General features: G+C 44.7%; 1 protein-coding gene across 1 annotated transcript in view; it reads right to left on the reverse strand.

The window, feature by feature from the left end:
- LOC136943464 (serine/threonine-protein kinase 32C-like) overlaps positions 1-16,069 on the reverse strand; it is a 41,983-nt gene that overhangs the window by 21,884 nt on the left and 4,030 nt on the right. Inside the window, exon 2 of the mRNA XM_067236797.1 lies at positions 5,190-5,245. Within this exon, the coding sequence (XP_067092898.1) occupies positions 5,190-5,245 (56 nt within the window). The remainder of the gene's footprint in view (positions 1-5,189; positions 5,246-16,069) is intronic.

Raw genomic sequence — 16,069 nt, forward strand, 5'->3', positions numbered from 1 at the left:
CAAATACCAGCTTCATGGACAAATTCATATTTATACCTTACAATAGAGCTTTGCGTTGCCACATTTATGAGACAGGAAGAGACAAAGATGCATGAGAGTGACAGCTCCAAATGGAGAGATATTGCAACACATATGTATAAAATGGGAAACCAGGCAGAAAATACAGTCCTCAATGAACATCTAATCATCAAATAGGGTTTTAATTAAATGTGTAATCCTTGCTCCAACCACACACTACTGTTTGTTTGTCACATGTAGGTCAGGGAAGATTAAAAAAGAAGATTTTCATCTGCCTCACATAGGGCTTGGCCTTGTAAAATTAGGCCAGTTGAAACCGGTACATAAATGTCCAGTTCTTAACCTTTCAAATGACAAAAACCTGATAGTGACTTATTTCATGAGTCATTTGGTCCCATACCTTAGCCTTTTGTCCCACCTTCTCTGAGCACGCCCTCTAGTTAATCCCCATGTCAGCACTTGCTGTTAACACATGCTCTTATTAAATGCTTATTAGCTCAAGTATTACGTAAAGAAATGCTCTTTCAAGTAGCGCTTCAAAGAGGGACCAGCTACCATAATGAACATCAGATCTCCATGCAGTCTTGGCTGAGTGAGTTTACCTTTCTAAACCCCTCCCTCCCTCTCTTGCTATCCCCTTGGTTCCGCTATAGTTAGCAGCCCTATCAATTGTTGTCACAGTGTGGAACTCCAGGGACCCATGGGCATGTTGAGCAAGGGGGGAAAAATTGGGGTTTTACATTTAGTGAAGCCAGGAAGTATAAGATGTCATTTTCTAGGCCAGGTAAATGGACCAGAAGCCTTAGGGAGTCAGGGTAGATACAAGCAGAAGCAAAAGACCACTGACTGAGGAAATATGGGAGACAGAAAGGTGAGAGAAAGAGAGAGGGATGGGTACATATTAATAGAGAGAAAGAGAGAGGGATGAGTACATTTCTACAGTACATATAGAGAAAAAAAGAGAGAGAAAGGGAGAAAGGGGGAAAGCAGAGAGCAGTGAGTGTATATCCTCGGTGCTCCTGTATACAATGTGTTTGTGTTTCTGGGGAAACACAAGTGCTGACATCCATCATGGTCAGAGATTGGGTGTAGTGTGTGGGAGGAAGGTTCTGTTGTCAGTCTTGGGCTCTAAGACTTGTCACTCATGAACAGTGATTTGAAACAGAGACCGTGTAAGCATAGGATAACACAAACACAAGCTGACACACACACAGAAACAAATAACTATACACGCACCTCACAAAAACAAAAACACAGAGTTTGGGCTGAGGCAAACAGATATGCTTTCAGGCTCTGATGAACTTGTCATCCTCCAAGACAAGAATAAATAATTCAATTTTTCCCTTGATTTATTCCCCTAGACCGCCTCACGCCCGCTACCACTTCTGACAGGCAGGAGGAAGTGAGAGTGTTTAGCAAGCGTGGACGGCCATTTGCAGAGCTTCATGATGCACTATTACCAAAAATATTGGCCATTAATAAGAGAACACAGAATGTACACTGTGTGTGAGACATGGCTGAGAGGGGGTCAGATCTTGCTGGGAAAGTTTCTTATCATGACTCAATTGAACTAGTAGTGACTGAGAGGAGGAAGAGGCTTTGTGGGAATTTTTCTACTACACCCCTTTCCCTCCTGAGTGTCCCCGAGGAATACTGCAGAGAAGAAACAACACTTCGGTTTTTCTCAAGTGAAGAGCTAGCTTTGCCTCAGAAATATCCATGCTTGAAAAATGATTTATGTAAGAGGACACCGAAAACCTATGTAATCAATATTCCGACAGTTTCATTCGATTGTCTGCAACTGCTCACGTCAAAGAATGGAAACTCCAGAAAAAGAAAACGTCATACCAATCCGCAAAGTTGCTTATCAAGGCAACGTTTATAGTCCAAAGGAAGAAACATAGACTAAGCTAAAAGTTACAAATCCTATCCATGACTGCTTATGGGGTATTGCTCTCATTCTGTGGAAAGAACTGCAAGGATTTGCAGCTCTGAAGATGCATTTCTGGGCTAATAGGGTGCCCAAGGCCTTGGTGCAGCTACACACACCTTGCTTCCCCTCCGCAATCCCGCCAGTCTTTATCTGCAGTCTTGAACACCTGCAGTGTTAGGATAAAAGCATTAAGAATGAGGATAACAAACCCTTTGACAGTCTCTCTGGATAATTGTCCAGCTCTCAATGTGTCTTGCCCGCAGTAGAGCCTGATATAGACCTGCTCACAAAGACTTGTCATGACTTTGACCTTTTCTCTGAGACTCTTCCACCGCACGACAAACACGTCACTGGCACAAAACACTACCTGCCTCCATGTCCTTTCACACTGTGGTATCTCTCTCTTTCTTCCCTGTCATTCGCCCTTCCTGTCCTTCTCTCCCCATCCATTCTCCGCGGCCTTGTCACATGGACACACAGGTCGCTATCATAATGAGAGTTCAGGCACAGCACAATGACAACCTTTCCACTGTAAACCCACCAGCTGAGCACCAGGACCACCTCTACCCTTCACATAGCTCCCCTGCATCTCCGCCCCCTCCTTCGCTCCCTCTATCCAAGTTGATCCAGGCAGTGGCATTAAGGAGCTGTCATTGTGTCAGGTGGCTGGGTGGCAGCGCTGTCTCGGGCGGCAGTGGTCCTGCTGGGCCCCTGGACCTGTGCCCTCTCTGCTCCCACATGCCCCGGCACCGAGCCTTAATGAGTCCTGTGGCCTACTGATTGGGGGCTATGTAGCATGAGCTGAGAGTGAGAGAGAGAGGGGGATTAAAAGTAAAACAAGAGAGAGAGAGAGATAGAGAGGAAGAGAGAGTGAGGTAAAGCATGAGAGAAAAAGAGAAAAGGGGAAAACGAGTGAGAGATAGAAAGAGAGCAACAGAATATAGGCAATTATTCCTTGCTCGGCATGTGGACTATTCTGCCTCCGCTCCGGGCAAGAACGGCTGCTCAGCCTCAAACAGGAGGCCCACACCACCTCCATCATGGGGTGGGAAAATGAGAACGCCCCCCCTCATCCAACGTTTTGACCAAATGGGATGTTCAACGCTAGGCAGTAAGAGATGAAGAGAGAGAGATACACAGAGAAAAAGAGAGAGGAGTATTTGAGAGAGCGTGACACAGAAAGTGACCGGAAAGACAGTGGAACCACAGGAAAGAAAGAGAGATGGAGTGATACAACGAGCCAGTGACTGGGCTGCAGCTGGAGGATGTCTCTCAGAAAGAGGTGGTCTCCACGGGGGTCCCTGGCTCCAAACAGCTCTCCCACTGAGTAGCTCCTTTCATTCCCCTCGGACGAGCTCCTGCTCCCAGCCACGCCTGGCTCTCTGCCCTCCCCCGCGGGGAAAAGAGCCTCCACTCATCACAAACCGCCTCCTTCACATACACACCAACATAAACACGCACTAATATACACAAACATGTCAACAAACACCCTACAGTGCCAATTTCCAGGGAATGAGAAGTTTGACCTGTACGTGCTCTGAAGCTCTAATATCTAGTATCTCCCACACTGACACGCAAACAACTCAAACCCCTCCATGGTATTCTGTTGGGCAGTCAGATTCATGCTGTTTTAACAGCAGCCTGAATGCCAACCAAGTCAGAGGAGGGATTAATGATACGAAAAAACGACCTCCAAACAGAGAAAATTATATCTGAAGTCTGTCTGCGTCGACTGTCTGCCTGGATGAATTATGGAGGCCCGCGGCGGTCCTGTTATCTTCTAGCTTCCTCCTCCAGGCCCAAGAATCAGCAGAATCTAGCCTGAATGTCCGGACCAAGGGTCAGAGGCATGCGTTATCTACAGCCATGCTGGCAGGGGAAGGCCATACTATATGGGTGAAACACAAAGACTGGATTTCCACCGAAAATGGCCAAACAGTTATTTGTTTGGCCATGGTTTGTTTACCTGCCTTTATGTGTGTGTGTGTTTGGGCATCACTTGAACATGTGTGCATGTGTGATGGTGCTTGCAAATGTTGGTGTGTTTATTTTGTGTGTGTGTGTGTGTGTGTATGTGTTTGTTTGTGTATATGCCAGAAAGTGTGTGTGTGCGCCTTCCTATTAAGGACACTACCAATGGGGATTTCATATCCAATCTACGTCCATGTCTGGCTGTAATGGTCTCATGGTCATGTAGCTAGTGGGCTGTAATGTCAAGGCCTCAGAGAGCTGGGTTGGTTTCTGTGGATTTCATGGTTTGCTGCAGCCTCCCTCCAACATCACAAGGGAAGTGACAGACGCTTGAAGGAACGAAGCAATAAGTCAAATTAACATAAATTCACATGGTAATATATTCTGCAGTCAGGGCCGGCTTTCTGTATAAAAGACACTTACTTTCGAAAAGATTGTATTTTTGAAGAGAGCAAAGTGGAAGAAATTGCAAAGACTTGCGTAAACTGAAGCATAATGAACAAATATAAGTCAAACTGTAGATTTGTTTTCAATCTGTGCAACACAATCACAGTTGTACTTTCTACGATCCACTAACTTACCAATTGGTTCCAGATACCCAACTTACATGAAGACACAGAAGTCCTCATACAACAAATAGCAATTATCTGTCTCAAACTTCTGTAATCATAGCAACACAATCCAATCACACTTTTGCCCCTTGAGACAGAATACAAAGGAATTGTGACGTTTGGCACTAGAACAAGAAACACACATTTTTAAACACCAACCAACACACCCACACAACACTTACACACACAGCCCTCGACAGTCTTAGTTTCCCAACTGGCACAACTTGGGATAAGCATTGTGCAAAAAAATAAACTGAGCTATTATGCTTTTCCCTAATTGGAAAGCAAGAGGTGGGTCAAATCCACTGTGATCCCAGCTGCCACTAGACGAAAAGTTTCAAAGAAAAGAAAAACAACAAAATGCTTCCACTGTTAAATTAATTAACCGCTATGGATAAGATTAATGGGAATTAAAATGTAATTACTTAAGGCCTACTTCACCAGCCCCACTCTGCTTCCTTGTCGAAGATAATAAGTGTGCCGGCTAATTAGTGCCACGAAATTACCCAGGGTCCCTAGCGGTGGCAACAGAGTTGCTCACACACACTCACACACATATACGGTATATATTTATACTGTATATATCACTCTCACTTAGCTCAGCATTAACTAGTTAAACACACAGAGTTCATAAAGAACAAAGAAAGCTGTATTACCTTTCCAAAGCTCCCCTTCCCAATGGCTCTCAGGATCTGGAAATGGTCAAAGTTCACTGCAAAGAGACAAATGGGAAAGGAAGGACAGAATGGGTTATTGTGTTGCCTTTACCAAACAATACAGAAGAAAGTGAGGGATTGTGGGAAAGGTAAAAGATATAGGAGACACAATGTACTGTTCAGATATTCATATTAATAGATTACAATTTTGTATGCATGAAGATCCTTTTACGTAGCATTCGGTGTTCAGAAATCTGTAAATGCATGTACACAAACACACTACGCCACTGTAGAAGAGATGAAGTTCCACGTCATCGGTTACTTGGAAGTAGCAATTTTAACACGATTAATGTAACTGTCGGTGTGCATCTGACGCCCACAAGCATAGAGCTGACATTACTTGTGCAGATTATCCGTAATGAAAAAAGCACTGCCACTTCCTTGGGACTGAAGAGGATCAGGAGAAACAAACCGATTGTGTGGACTCATTTGTGTAGCGGGGTTTGCTCGTTTAAGATTAGCAATACTTAATTTATAATAAAGTATGTAGTTCTTGGGGGCACCACCTCTTATTTGTTAAAGGGACAGAGGAAACCTTGTTTAACCTTATGGAATAATAGCCTTCGTAATAATCAGTCTAATCTTAAGTAGTGGATTCTATGAAAGTAGGGCAGATCAGATAACGTGAGAGATACGCGAATATTATACACAATGATTTATTTAGGAAAATGTAATTATAATGAACAAATACCACATAAGTTATGGGTTAGTTTGGCTAGAGTAGTACAGTGGCTAGATTCTAATGAGAGCGAGCAACACAATGGCTGTGTAGAGCGCGTGTGAAGGGGGGAGGGAGAGAGAGAGTGGGAGAGAGGTAGAGGTAGGCCTTTCTAGTAACAATGGACAATCAATGGCAACTGACCTAACGATGGTTAGGTTAAATCATTTGTAAAATACAATCAAACATCAACAATTAAATCACAAAGGCCAATATGTCACAAGTAAGAAATATTGCAAATCGCAGTTACTTTTGTCGGTTTGAAGAAAGGAGTCAATGGTTCATTATGTCCAACGAATAGAAAGCGGAATCTCTCGTCAAGTTCCGGGCACTCAGTGAATGTGCAGGTTGAGAGGAATAGGTTACAGAGTGACACGTTCACTTCAGTTTAATCCTGCGAACAAGCGGGGGTGATTGTACGTTTGGGGGTTTTATACTCCAAAGAACAGGGGGGGTCCCCGTGAAGGTGACCTCTTTCATCGGTCAGTTACTCCCCACCTAGGCGTCGTCCTGAGATCTGCAACGGTGTGAAGTGGCTCTTAGCTTTGACTGTTGACTGTGCTACATTTGCAATCCAATTTCTATTGACGAGAGTGTCTTATGGCTGGTAAGAGATGGTGTTCTATGAGCACATTAGCCTCAGCTATACGGTTGTTGTCATTTGCCTCCCTAAGTGTGTGTGCACTGTATGTGTGTGTGTGTGTTTGCTTGTTTGAGACAAAGTCTGCGTGTTTGTATGTGAGGCAGCACAGGGCCCCACCACCACAGCGGGCATGCTGCTTACTCACCCATCTCCTCTCTAAAAACGTCCTGTGCCCCCAGATGGGTGGATCAGAGCAAGGGTGAATAAGCCCTCCCTGGGCAGATGCCAACTGCTTTATTCTTTTATACCCGCTGCTAAGCCCACCCAGCAGACCTGGGCACCTGGGTTGAGTCTGACAGGGCTGGCCAGCCAACCAGCCAGGCAGCCACCGAGCCAGCCAGGCAGCCAGGAGAAAGTAGGCACGGGGCCTTGGTTTGCATGTCTCGTCTTGTCTGGAAGATGCGTTAATCCTGTGTGGTGTGTCCTAGCTCAACATCTTGTACAAGGCTAATCCTGTCATATGGCAGAGTGCTGACTGAGCTGTCGCAGAGGAGCAGGATTGGAGGAAATAAGACTGAAATAGGGAAGCACATTGATCGGAAGCAGTATTGTCTTCCTGTTAATCGGAAATACAATTGGACCCGTGTTCAAATAGACGCACAGGTAAGTCGCCACTGCAGTCACAGAACAAACAGGTCCGGTTGATTTAAAGACCATGAGCTCTGTCAACCTGAGAGTGAAATCCATTGCCACTTGGAAATTAAAGAACAAGGGCCTGTGCAGAACAAGCACTACCTTTTTTAATCATGAATCTAAGAGCTTCTTCGAAGTATGACTCATTGAGTGAGGGAAATGTAGGTAGCTAACCCCCCCTCCCTCCCCTCTTATCCCCCCGCCTTGTGAATGAAGTCACTCTTTTGAATTGGCAACTAAAGCCTCGGCCCTGTTCACGCCAGGCGGGTAATTAGAAAAGACACGCTGCTTCCTGTAGCCCTCCTTTCTCCCTCAGGGCCCCCCCTCTCTCTCTTTCACACTCTCTCACTCTCTCTCTCTCTCTCTCTCTCTCTATGGCTTGCTGGCTCACAGTCACGCTGGGAGGGGAATTATGGGGGAGGTGGCGAGGGGCTTTTATGTCATTGGCCTGCCGCTCCAGACAAGGCTTCAGCTGTCTTCAATGGCCAGACACCTCCTTTTGACCACATAGACTGACACATTTTCCCTGCTGGGAATGAGTAAGCATAATTCAAACTCCAGTTAAAGGGTTTTACCACCACAAACATACTTCTGTCAAACACTACAAATGCAACTCGTTCCTTACGTTTACATCTGTTGCATTTCCTTCAATGTTGATTTACACTGTCAAGCGTGAAAAGCGACCAACCTTGCCACTCGTTTCTCAGCTTTATTAATGTCTTCCCCTTCCTTCAAAAGTGCCCTTGGACAAACTCTTAAAAAAGACTGTGTATTCCACTGTTTCATGTCAGGGGCTGATTCTAATATCACAGGCATATCTGAAGTCAAGGTCAGTGGAGGTCAGAACATCTCTTTTACTACAAGCTGTAACTGGATGGCCTCCCATCAATCCACCCAAAAAAAGGGCAAGCTCAATTACGTTATGGCAACTCATCTTCTGGTATTGCTCGGCTGCTCGAGGAAATTTGGAGGATATTACCTCGGGTCCAAGGAGAGGCACGTCCTTGTGCAAACTACAGTGAATGCCGTAATTTGGGTCAGATCTAGGTTAAGTGGCACTGAACGGCAGACAGCGGAGCACGTGTGGAGTTGATAAGAGTCCAGAAGTGCCCGGTAACGCTGCGTCGGTCATCCCTCTCTCAGGTTTCGGTAGACGCTGCATTAAAAGCGATGGGGCCCTCATGACAAGACCATTGTGGCGGCGTGTGGTGAATTTGAGATTCCAGAGCTGGAGATTTGGCAGGGAGTGACATCCTCTCTGAGGCTATAAGGGCTGATAGTTGCTGACACACAAAGGGAGAGAGTGCTGAGCAGGCTCCCTAGGTGATTGGCTCCTCAAGGGAGAACTGGCTGAGAGCCGGGAGTGACAGAATTAGCTGTGTGTGTGTGTGTGTATTTGAGAGAGAGCGAGACGTCATATATTTTGGGGCTTCTTGAACCTTAAAGGCATTGTCAGTATTGTTATTGAGACACACTTTTTGTCATACTTGCTGAGATAAACTTTACATCCTGATAGCAACCAACAAATCAGTTTGACAGTAACATTTGACAATGTGACAAGTTTGACAGTAACATTTTATAAATCAGTGTGGACGTCGCAGGACTATAATAAACACAATCAATCATTTAGTTTGGACTGAACATAATGATTGGACGGCATTCAGACTTGTCTGTCTGTCTACCTTCCGGCGGTTGACTGAATCTCCATTTCACTGCCATGCAAACATCAGCATGACAAACAGCTATGTTTGATTACTGCTTAGTATTAGCACTTTAATGTAAGGTAAGACTTTGAGCGTCATCTCAGTGGGAGGTCTCGAGGGACAGGTGTTCAAGTGTTAGATTTGTCCCTCCCCATTATGTTCTAACACAACAAAAGCTACCAACAGAACAGCTGGAGCAGTGGTACAGGGTTGAGAATGGCTTGCTGAACAGTAGGCCTTACTGTAGTTCTACATAGCAGTCCTCCATCTACTATTTATGGCTGACCTGGCAACACTACGACTGAGCTAGCACTGCCCTCAATAAAGAACATCAGATCGGGCACAGTCAGGCGGGATAGTGGGTATGAATATGGATGTATGGGAGTGTGTGAGAGCTATAGAACATGATTTGTATCATGCGTAATGATCACTCACAAAGCTAATTATACTCACAGTTAAACTTAACCCTTGTGTTATCTTCGGGTCGTTCTGACCCATCAGTCATTGTGACCCACCGTCGTATTGCGACAACTTTACCGCATACAAAAACAAAGTGAAGCATTTTCTTTTAACCGTTGGGCTGTCTCAGACCCCCCACATTGCGAAGGTTAAAAGAAAATTATTTTTATTTGTTTTTGTATTGGGTAAAATTGGCTAAACACAACGATGGTTCGTTATGAACCTTTGGGTCATGTGACCCGAAGGCAGCACGAGGGTTAAAGCAAGATGCAGTTTGTTGGCGTGGGAACATTTGGTTTAAAACAATACCACATTGATGCCAACATACAAACTTCAGCCCCAAGCACTTAAGTTTCAGAGAGTTAAGAAAGTACAAATGGAAAACATTGTCTAATTATTCAGGGAGGTTAGGGTACAGCCTGTGAAATTTAAATCTCAGAATTAAAAGATGATTTTTATTTTTTTAACAAACATGGTCCAGATTTGAGAAAACATTTGTGCCCAAAACACAACGGATTACTATGCAAGACCATGTGAAGAATCTCTCCCAATGAAGTGTCATAAATATATGAAAATGACTAATTTGCTTGGAGGCACTGAGCTTCTTTAGTCATATTTTGGCATTAATTATGAATAGAGATGATGTAGTTTTCATGAGCCGTTCTTTATTAATCACCATCACAGTCACTGCTCCCGGCACAAAGAGTGGTGGTGGTGGGGGGGGGGGGGGGGGGTGGTTGGTGGTGGTGTATGGGGCATTGGTGAGGGTTTGTCAAGAACATTTTCCCACATTTCAGCTAGCTGAGGCAGGATTCACTATGAACAGATGTTGGGAGGTTGTTTTACAATTAATGCAGTGTCATTGTCTGGTTGACAAATATTTATAGACTATAACAGGCTCTTAGTAAATGGGACAATGCCTGGAGAAAAATACCTGAATGTTCAAATGATATCAAAAGTACAGTGCATGAAGTTCAATGAAGCCACAAAACGATGTCACTTGTCACCCTGATTGGTGAATTGGACATAACTCAAGTGGCCCTATAAGACTAACAAAACCGCAGTGATACCTGGCGATAAGCCAGGCATCGATACCTTCTTTTTGTAAATTATAGGACACCACCAAGACATCAAATGCTACATTATGCAGCCTCTACAATAGCACCGGGGTTCCCAAAGGTAATATCTAATTGGGCGGAGTGTCACATTATAATCAATAGGCTTGTCTGGTGTTACCATCCCACTGTTATCTGAAATGGATACATTGAGCAATGCGTGGGACGTTCTCAAGATCTGGGAAGAAACCAGAGTGCCTTTAGAGGGGGCAACTCAATACCTTGGATGTCAAAAGAGCACATTGATCTATCAGCTACAACTGAACACAGACTGGGAAGAGTCTGCCATTTTTGTGAAGCTTCCAAGTGTAGAAGCAAAATCTGAATATGAGAAGACACAGACACAGCTACTACAAGGTTTTGTGGTATCTGGTAACAATTCGATAAAAAGAAGACACACATTATGCAAAATCGATGTAACCAATGTGAAACAACTAGTTTTAACCATAATAAAGAGGAAGGGTAAGTAATCCACTCAACTCATTTACAATAGTATGATAAAGCAGACGATCTGCTAAGCATATTCTAATCTGTCAAAGGCATGACATGCAATATCTAGTCAGACGCCCAACATTGGTAATTCTCAGTCCTTACAAAGCTTAGACATAGAAAATGAGGCTATGCATAGTATCATCGGAAATGAACATCACCTCAGCTCCACCTAACATTTCCTACCATAATTTTCTAACTCACAAACTCATAAACTCATAATCAAATCACAGAGTGAATGCACTCTGTGCAGGGTGCACTATCGAAAAGCATTTGGAACCCTTTGATTTGACTGGGATCAAAAAGCCTCCATGATCGATCTGTACCTGCTCTCTCCTCTAAGATAATGCCTATGCACCCATGAGTGTCCACAGCTGGTCCATCACCCTACACACAGTATTGCATCATATCACACAGCTGACCTACATAAAGCCCTGCATCAAGACAGACACTACTTCCCTCAACATGATTACTAAATGTTTCATGCTAGTAGTAAGCCATACAGTATATCTAATGGGCTGAACTAGAAAAGAGCTGCAGCCACTACTATGCCACTTGGGTTCTCAGAGGATGAGCACCCAAACAAGGCCATCTCGGGCCAGGCTTCGGCTGCCTCGTGCCTCCTGCCACACGGATCTATGACAAGTCCGCTAGTGGCGAGCTTCATTTTTCATGAGGGCTTAGTTATTCTGGTTGTGAGCTGTCTTCAGGTCAGCCTCAGCGCTCCTTTGATCTTGACTGGCAGGTCTTTTGTTTGGGAAGACGGGGGAGGAGCTTCGCGAGGTCTTTTGAAGTCCGTCTTCACCGCGCGAGCAGCCGACGTTTCTGCGGGCCTCGGAACAATGTGTTCCGGAGACACCCGCAGCTTGGCTCCTCTTCTTCTTCTCTGAACTAGATTTGCACGGGGTCACAGGAAAATCCTAACTCATGCAGAAGCACACTGCCCACTGCAACTGATCCTCAGCAACACACTTTAAATAGATACCAGATTCTTAGCATGGGTACATTATCATTATGAGCACAATAAGACCACAAAACATTTGCTTACAAACCAAAGTTCACTTGTGCCATGATACAGTTATAGCTAGAGGGCGAAATGCCTTGACACCATACTAAGGACTACACTTGACGATTCTGTTTACGTAAATTACTATCATCGTCAAGCAGCCATCGTGATTTTCTCTTTGTACACTGGAGTCCTAATACAGTTTAATTGTTGGCTCTCTAAACAGTCTTTCATGAATAGTCATGAGCTTGAGTGGCTTCATTGTTTTAGACAGCAGGGGAATTTCAAGGATGCATTTCCACTGATCTCCCAAGTACAAGGCTGTGAGCGTGGAAAAAGTGGCAGAGCGCCAGTATATGTTTATGACAGTTCTAGGTCAGTACATATAGTCATATGAAGATGCTTCTTAGGCTTTTGTAATTGTCCTTAGTGATATGTTAGATGTGTCATGCTCAAAGGCATTTTGATACAAGGTTGGGATTCTATAATGATGAGAAAAAAGAACGGACTTCCACAATATTTATTTTTGTTACCAATTAAAGGAATGCAACTTTTCAAAGAAAAAGCTGTTACGCATGCATAAACGTGCTAATGTGATCACTCTAGAATGATCTTGAACTGTTGGGAGTCATGGAGAAGATCGATAGAGGGCACAGATCAGGCGCATCAACCCCCAGCGTGTTATTGGGTGGCTCCCCAGCAGCGAATGGAAGCCATTGATTTTTCCTGTGTGGTCGTGTCCTCTTATTTTAGCATCAATGATTATCTTCAGACTCAGACCGAGGGGGGAAATGGTCCAGTAATCAGGTTTTCCCCCAGTCTATTCCCTCTCCAAGATTGACCACTTTCCCCCAATGCTCTGGATCAAACTGTATACTTTCTTACCACTTAACTCTCTATCTCAATAACTACTTCTTCCGTAAAGTAGTGGTTCTCTCACCTACAGCCTAACTGAAGTGGCCATTTCGTGGATTGTTTCTGAACTCTGCCTTTGTTATGATTCTCCATTTCCGATACCCTTTAAAGTCTCTGTGGTGATTATGACTCAGTAAGGGCATTACTGACCTCCCCTGCAACAGGCCTTCACAGGAGTCCGCCTCATTTTGCCCCTCTCTCTCTGTTAGCCTGTCATTATAGAGCAGCTAGCTTTAAGCAATGGTGGCAGAGTGCCTCTAAGCTTACAGGACTGATATGCCTCATCTGCGGTTTCTGTAAACATAGCTTACAGTTACACCAGCAGAAGCATGCACACACACACACAGATTTAACATACTGCTGCTCATCACGACTAGATAGGTAGTCCATTTTGCATTTTAATCCTATACGTGCAGCACTAAAAAAGTCAGGTCCAAACTGCCAATATAAATAAAGTTTATAGGCCTAGGATTTTGAATGTGTGTGTGTTCTCTCACTTTCAGGTGGTTTAAGACCACTCAAGTGCACAGCAAATCTGAACAAACAGGGATTCATGCTGATATTCAAAAAAGGGGATGTGATTTCTTGCACACCACTTGCAACAGGAGGGAATCTTTAGAAGCAATGCTGTGAGAGGGAAAGAACGAGAGAGAGTGTGTGAGAGAGAGAGAGAGTGAGAGAGAGAGAGAGAGAGAGAGAGAGAGAGAGAGAGAGAGAGAGAGAGAGAGAGAGAGAGAGAGAGAGAGAATGACAGATATCTGTCCACAATGGCACCACTGATGCACAGGGACCCTCATCCTTTCTGCACAGACGTGTGCAACGAAGCGTCACTGTCAAAACAACTGCAGTTGAAGTTGCAAGAAAACTTCTGAGATTACCATGACAATGCTTCGTACGTGTTTGGGTACGTGCGTGTGTGTGTGAGTCCATGTATGTATGTCCGTCTGTGGGTGCTGGTGCCACCTCAGCCAATGGTTCAGAGCATTCTTTCTCTCGGCTGCCATAACTAATTCACTGTGATTCACAACTCTTAGTGTTGCATTAGCACATCATTTATTCATGGAGTTTTGGCTCATCAATAAAACATTGGGGTGCTTTGTGGTGACCTTACACTAAACTCTCCTTAATGATCCATTATTTCACCGGGATTCCGAGAGAAGTTGCTGAGATTGGCTAGCCTGCGGTGACGTTGCATGTGCCACCGCCGATGTCCAGGCAGTCATGCGATGGCCCACAGAGCGTCCTAGAACAACAACCTCTCTAAGGTCATTGCATGGTTTTTACTGTGAGTCAGAATCAGCACTCTGAAACCAGGTCAGTGACTACATCAGGCCTCAGAGAGAGAAAGAGGACCTTGAGGCTGGAGCTCTGCATAGGTGCTGCACTATCATCTCCAACTTCTTCATCCTGTTCCTTCCAGTAAAACGTCTGGGTAAAAGTAGTGGACCGTGCTGCAGGGTTAAAATACCATATTAGCCTCTTCAGAGAGCACAGAGAAAAACATTAAAGATCTATTTAGAGACAGAGGAGAGGATGATGGCGCAGAGAAATGGGAAGACAGCGAGGGGGGGAAAGGAGCAAGAGATTGTATGAATAGAGCACGTAACAGTTTTTCTGTGTTTGCGTGCGTAGGCCCAAAGGTTGTGTTAAGAGAGTGTGATTGAGGGGTTATTGTGAGGAAAGGGTGTGTGTGTGTGCTAGACTATACGGTTTTATTTTCATCCCTTCCGAGGTGAAAAGTACACAAATTGATGAATAATACATTCTTACACTACCTGTCCTCACATGAACACACACATTCACAAATAAACACACACAAACATCGTAAGAACTGGCACAGACACAGGATGGAAGAGCATACTTCGTGACTTTCACGTTTCACGATTTGAATTGATAGCGTTTCTAGGTTCATCCGTTGACTTAGCATGTAAGTGTGTGCATATGCTGTGCATGTGAAGGTGTGTGTTGGCCTGGGTGTGTGTTCAGGCAGAGTAATGCTGGCCCAGTTCTCCCCTCAGCTCTGGGTTTGGGGCTGGGGTAGGAACAGGACACCTTGTGTTATGGCCCAGATACACCTGCCTTCTGTCAGCCCAGCACCCAGGTATCTAGGACAGAGGACCTAGTAAACTACACATAATACTCTCAACGTCAACTGCTTCATTCCAGATGACTGAAAAATTACATTAACCTAACCATCATCCAATGTCTTCTCCTGACAGTGCAACTGAATGGACCATGGTAGATCCCCTGAAGTGACTACATACTTAGTCCTGTATATTTTATAAAGGACTATAATCTAAGCTGAGGATAGCATATGCTCCCTCAGGAGCCAATAGGCAGCTGAGGGGGAGTGGCTACTGTCATCTTTGATGGTGGCACAGAGTGATTCAGTAAGTGGTTCATGAATGAGCGTGCCACTGAGGCAAGAGCGGCATCGGGCATCACAGGAGAGCCCACGGCTCTACAGGCACGGTGGCGCGATGACAGAACGTCAAAGAGAATGCCCAACAGACGGCTCATCCCTCACAGTAATAAAGAGGACGCACATGGCTATACCGCTGCCTTTCTCCAACCTCATTCCCTGACTACGAAAGTAGCTCCTTTGCCTGACTATATAGGTACTCTGTAAACCTTTCCAGCACATTCTGTTCCAAACTTCCTACTGAATTACCTCACCTTCACAGGCAACTAAATATCCACTGGAAGTGCATGGAGGGGTGTAGTTCAGGCACAATGTTTTAAAGGGAGGAAAACTGCAAAGACCGCACAACTTAGGCAAGGCTAGTTGAAAAGTGCCTGTTTGTTTTCAACGTGCATCTCTGTGCAGTGTGTCGACTGGAGCGACTAAATGAAAAGATGGAGTCTGCTGCTCTCCCTGCTCTGCCCAGAGGGAACTCCAGCACTCCGCTTTGAACATGCACATGCACAAAAACATACCCCAACACAGACCTGGTTTAAAAGCAAGGATTTAGACATGGAAATGAAGCCATTTAAAACCTCTGATTTGATCCCAAAACTTTGGTGTTTGAGAATAGATTTACAGATGGACCTTTATTCTCTCTCGCCACCTAATCTCTTGATCACTTGCTCTTGCACAGACAGAAGAGTCAATCTAACACCACCTACCACGGCGAGGCTC

The sequence above is a fragment of the Osmerus mordax genome, chromosome 5 (assembly GCF_038355195.1).
Source record: "Osmerus mordax isolate fOsmMor3 chromosome 5, fOsmMor3.pri, whole genome shotgun sequence".
Classification (NCBI taxonomy): domain Eukaryota; kingdom Metazoa; phylum Chordata; class Actinopteri; order Osmeriformes; family Osmeridae; genus Osmerus; species Osmerus mordax.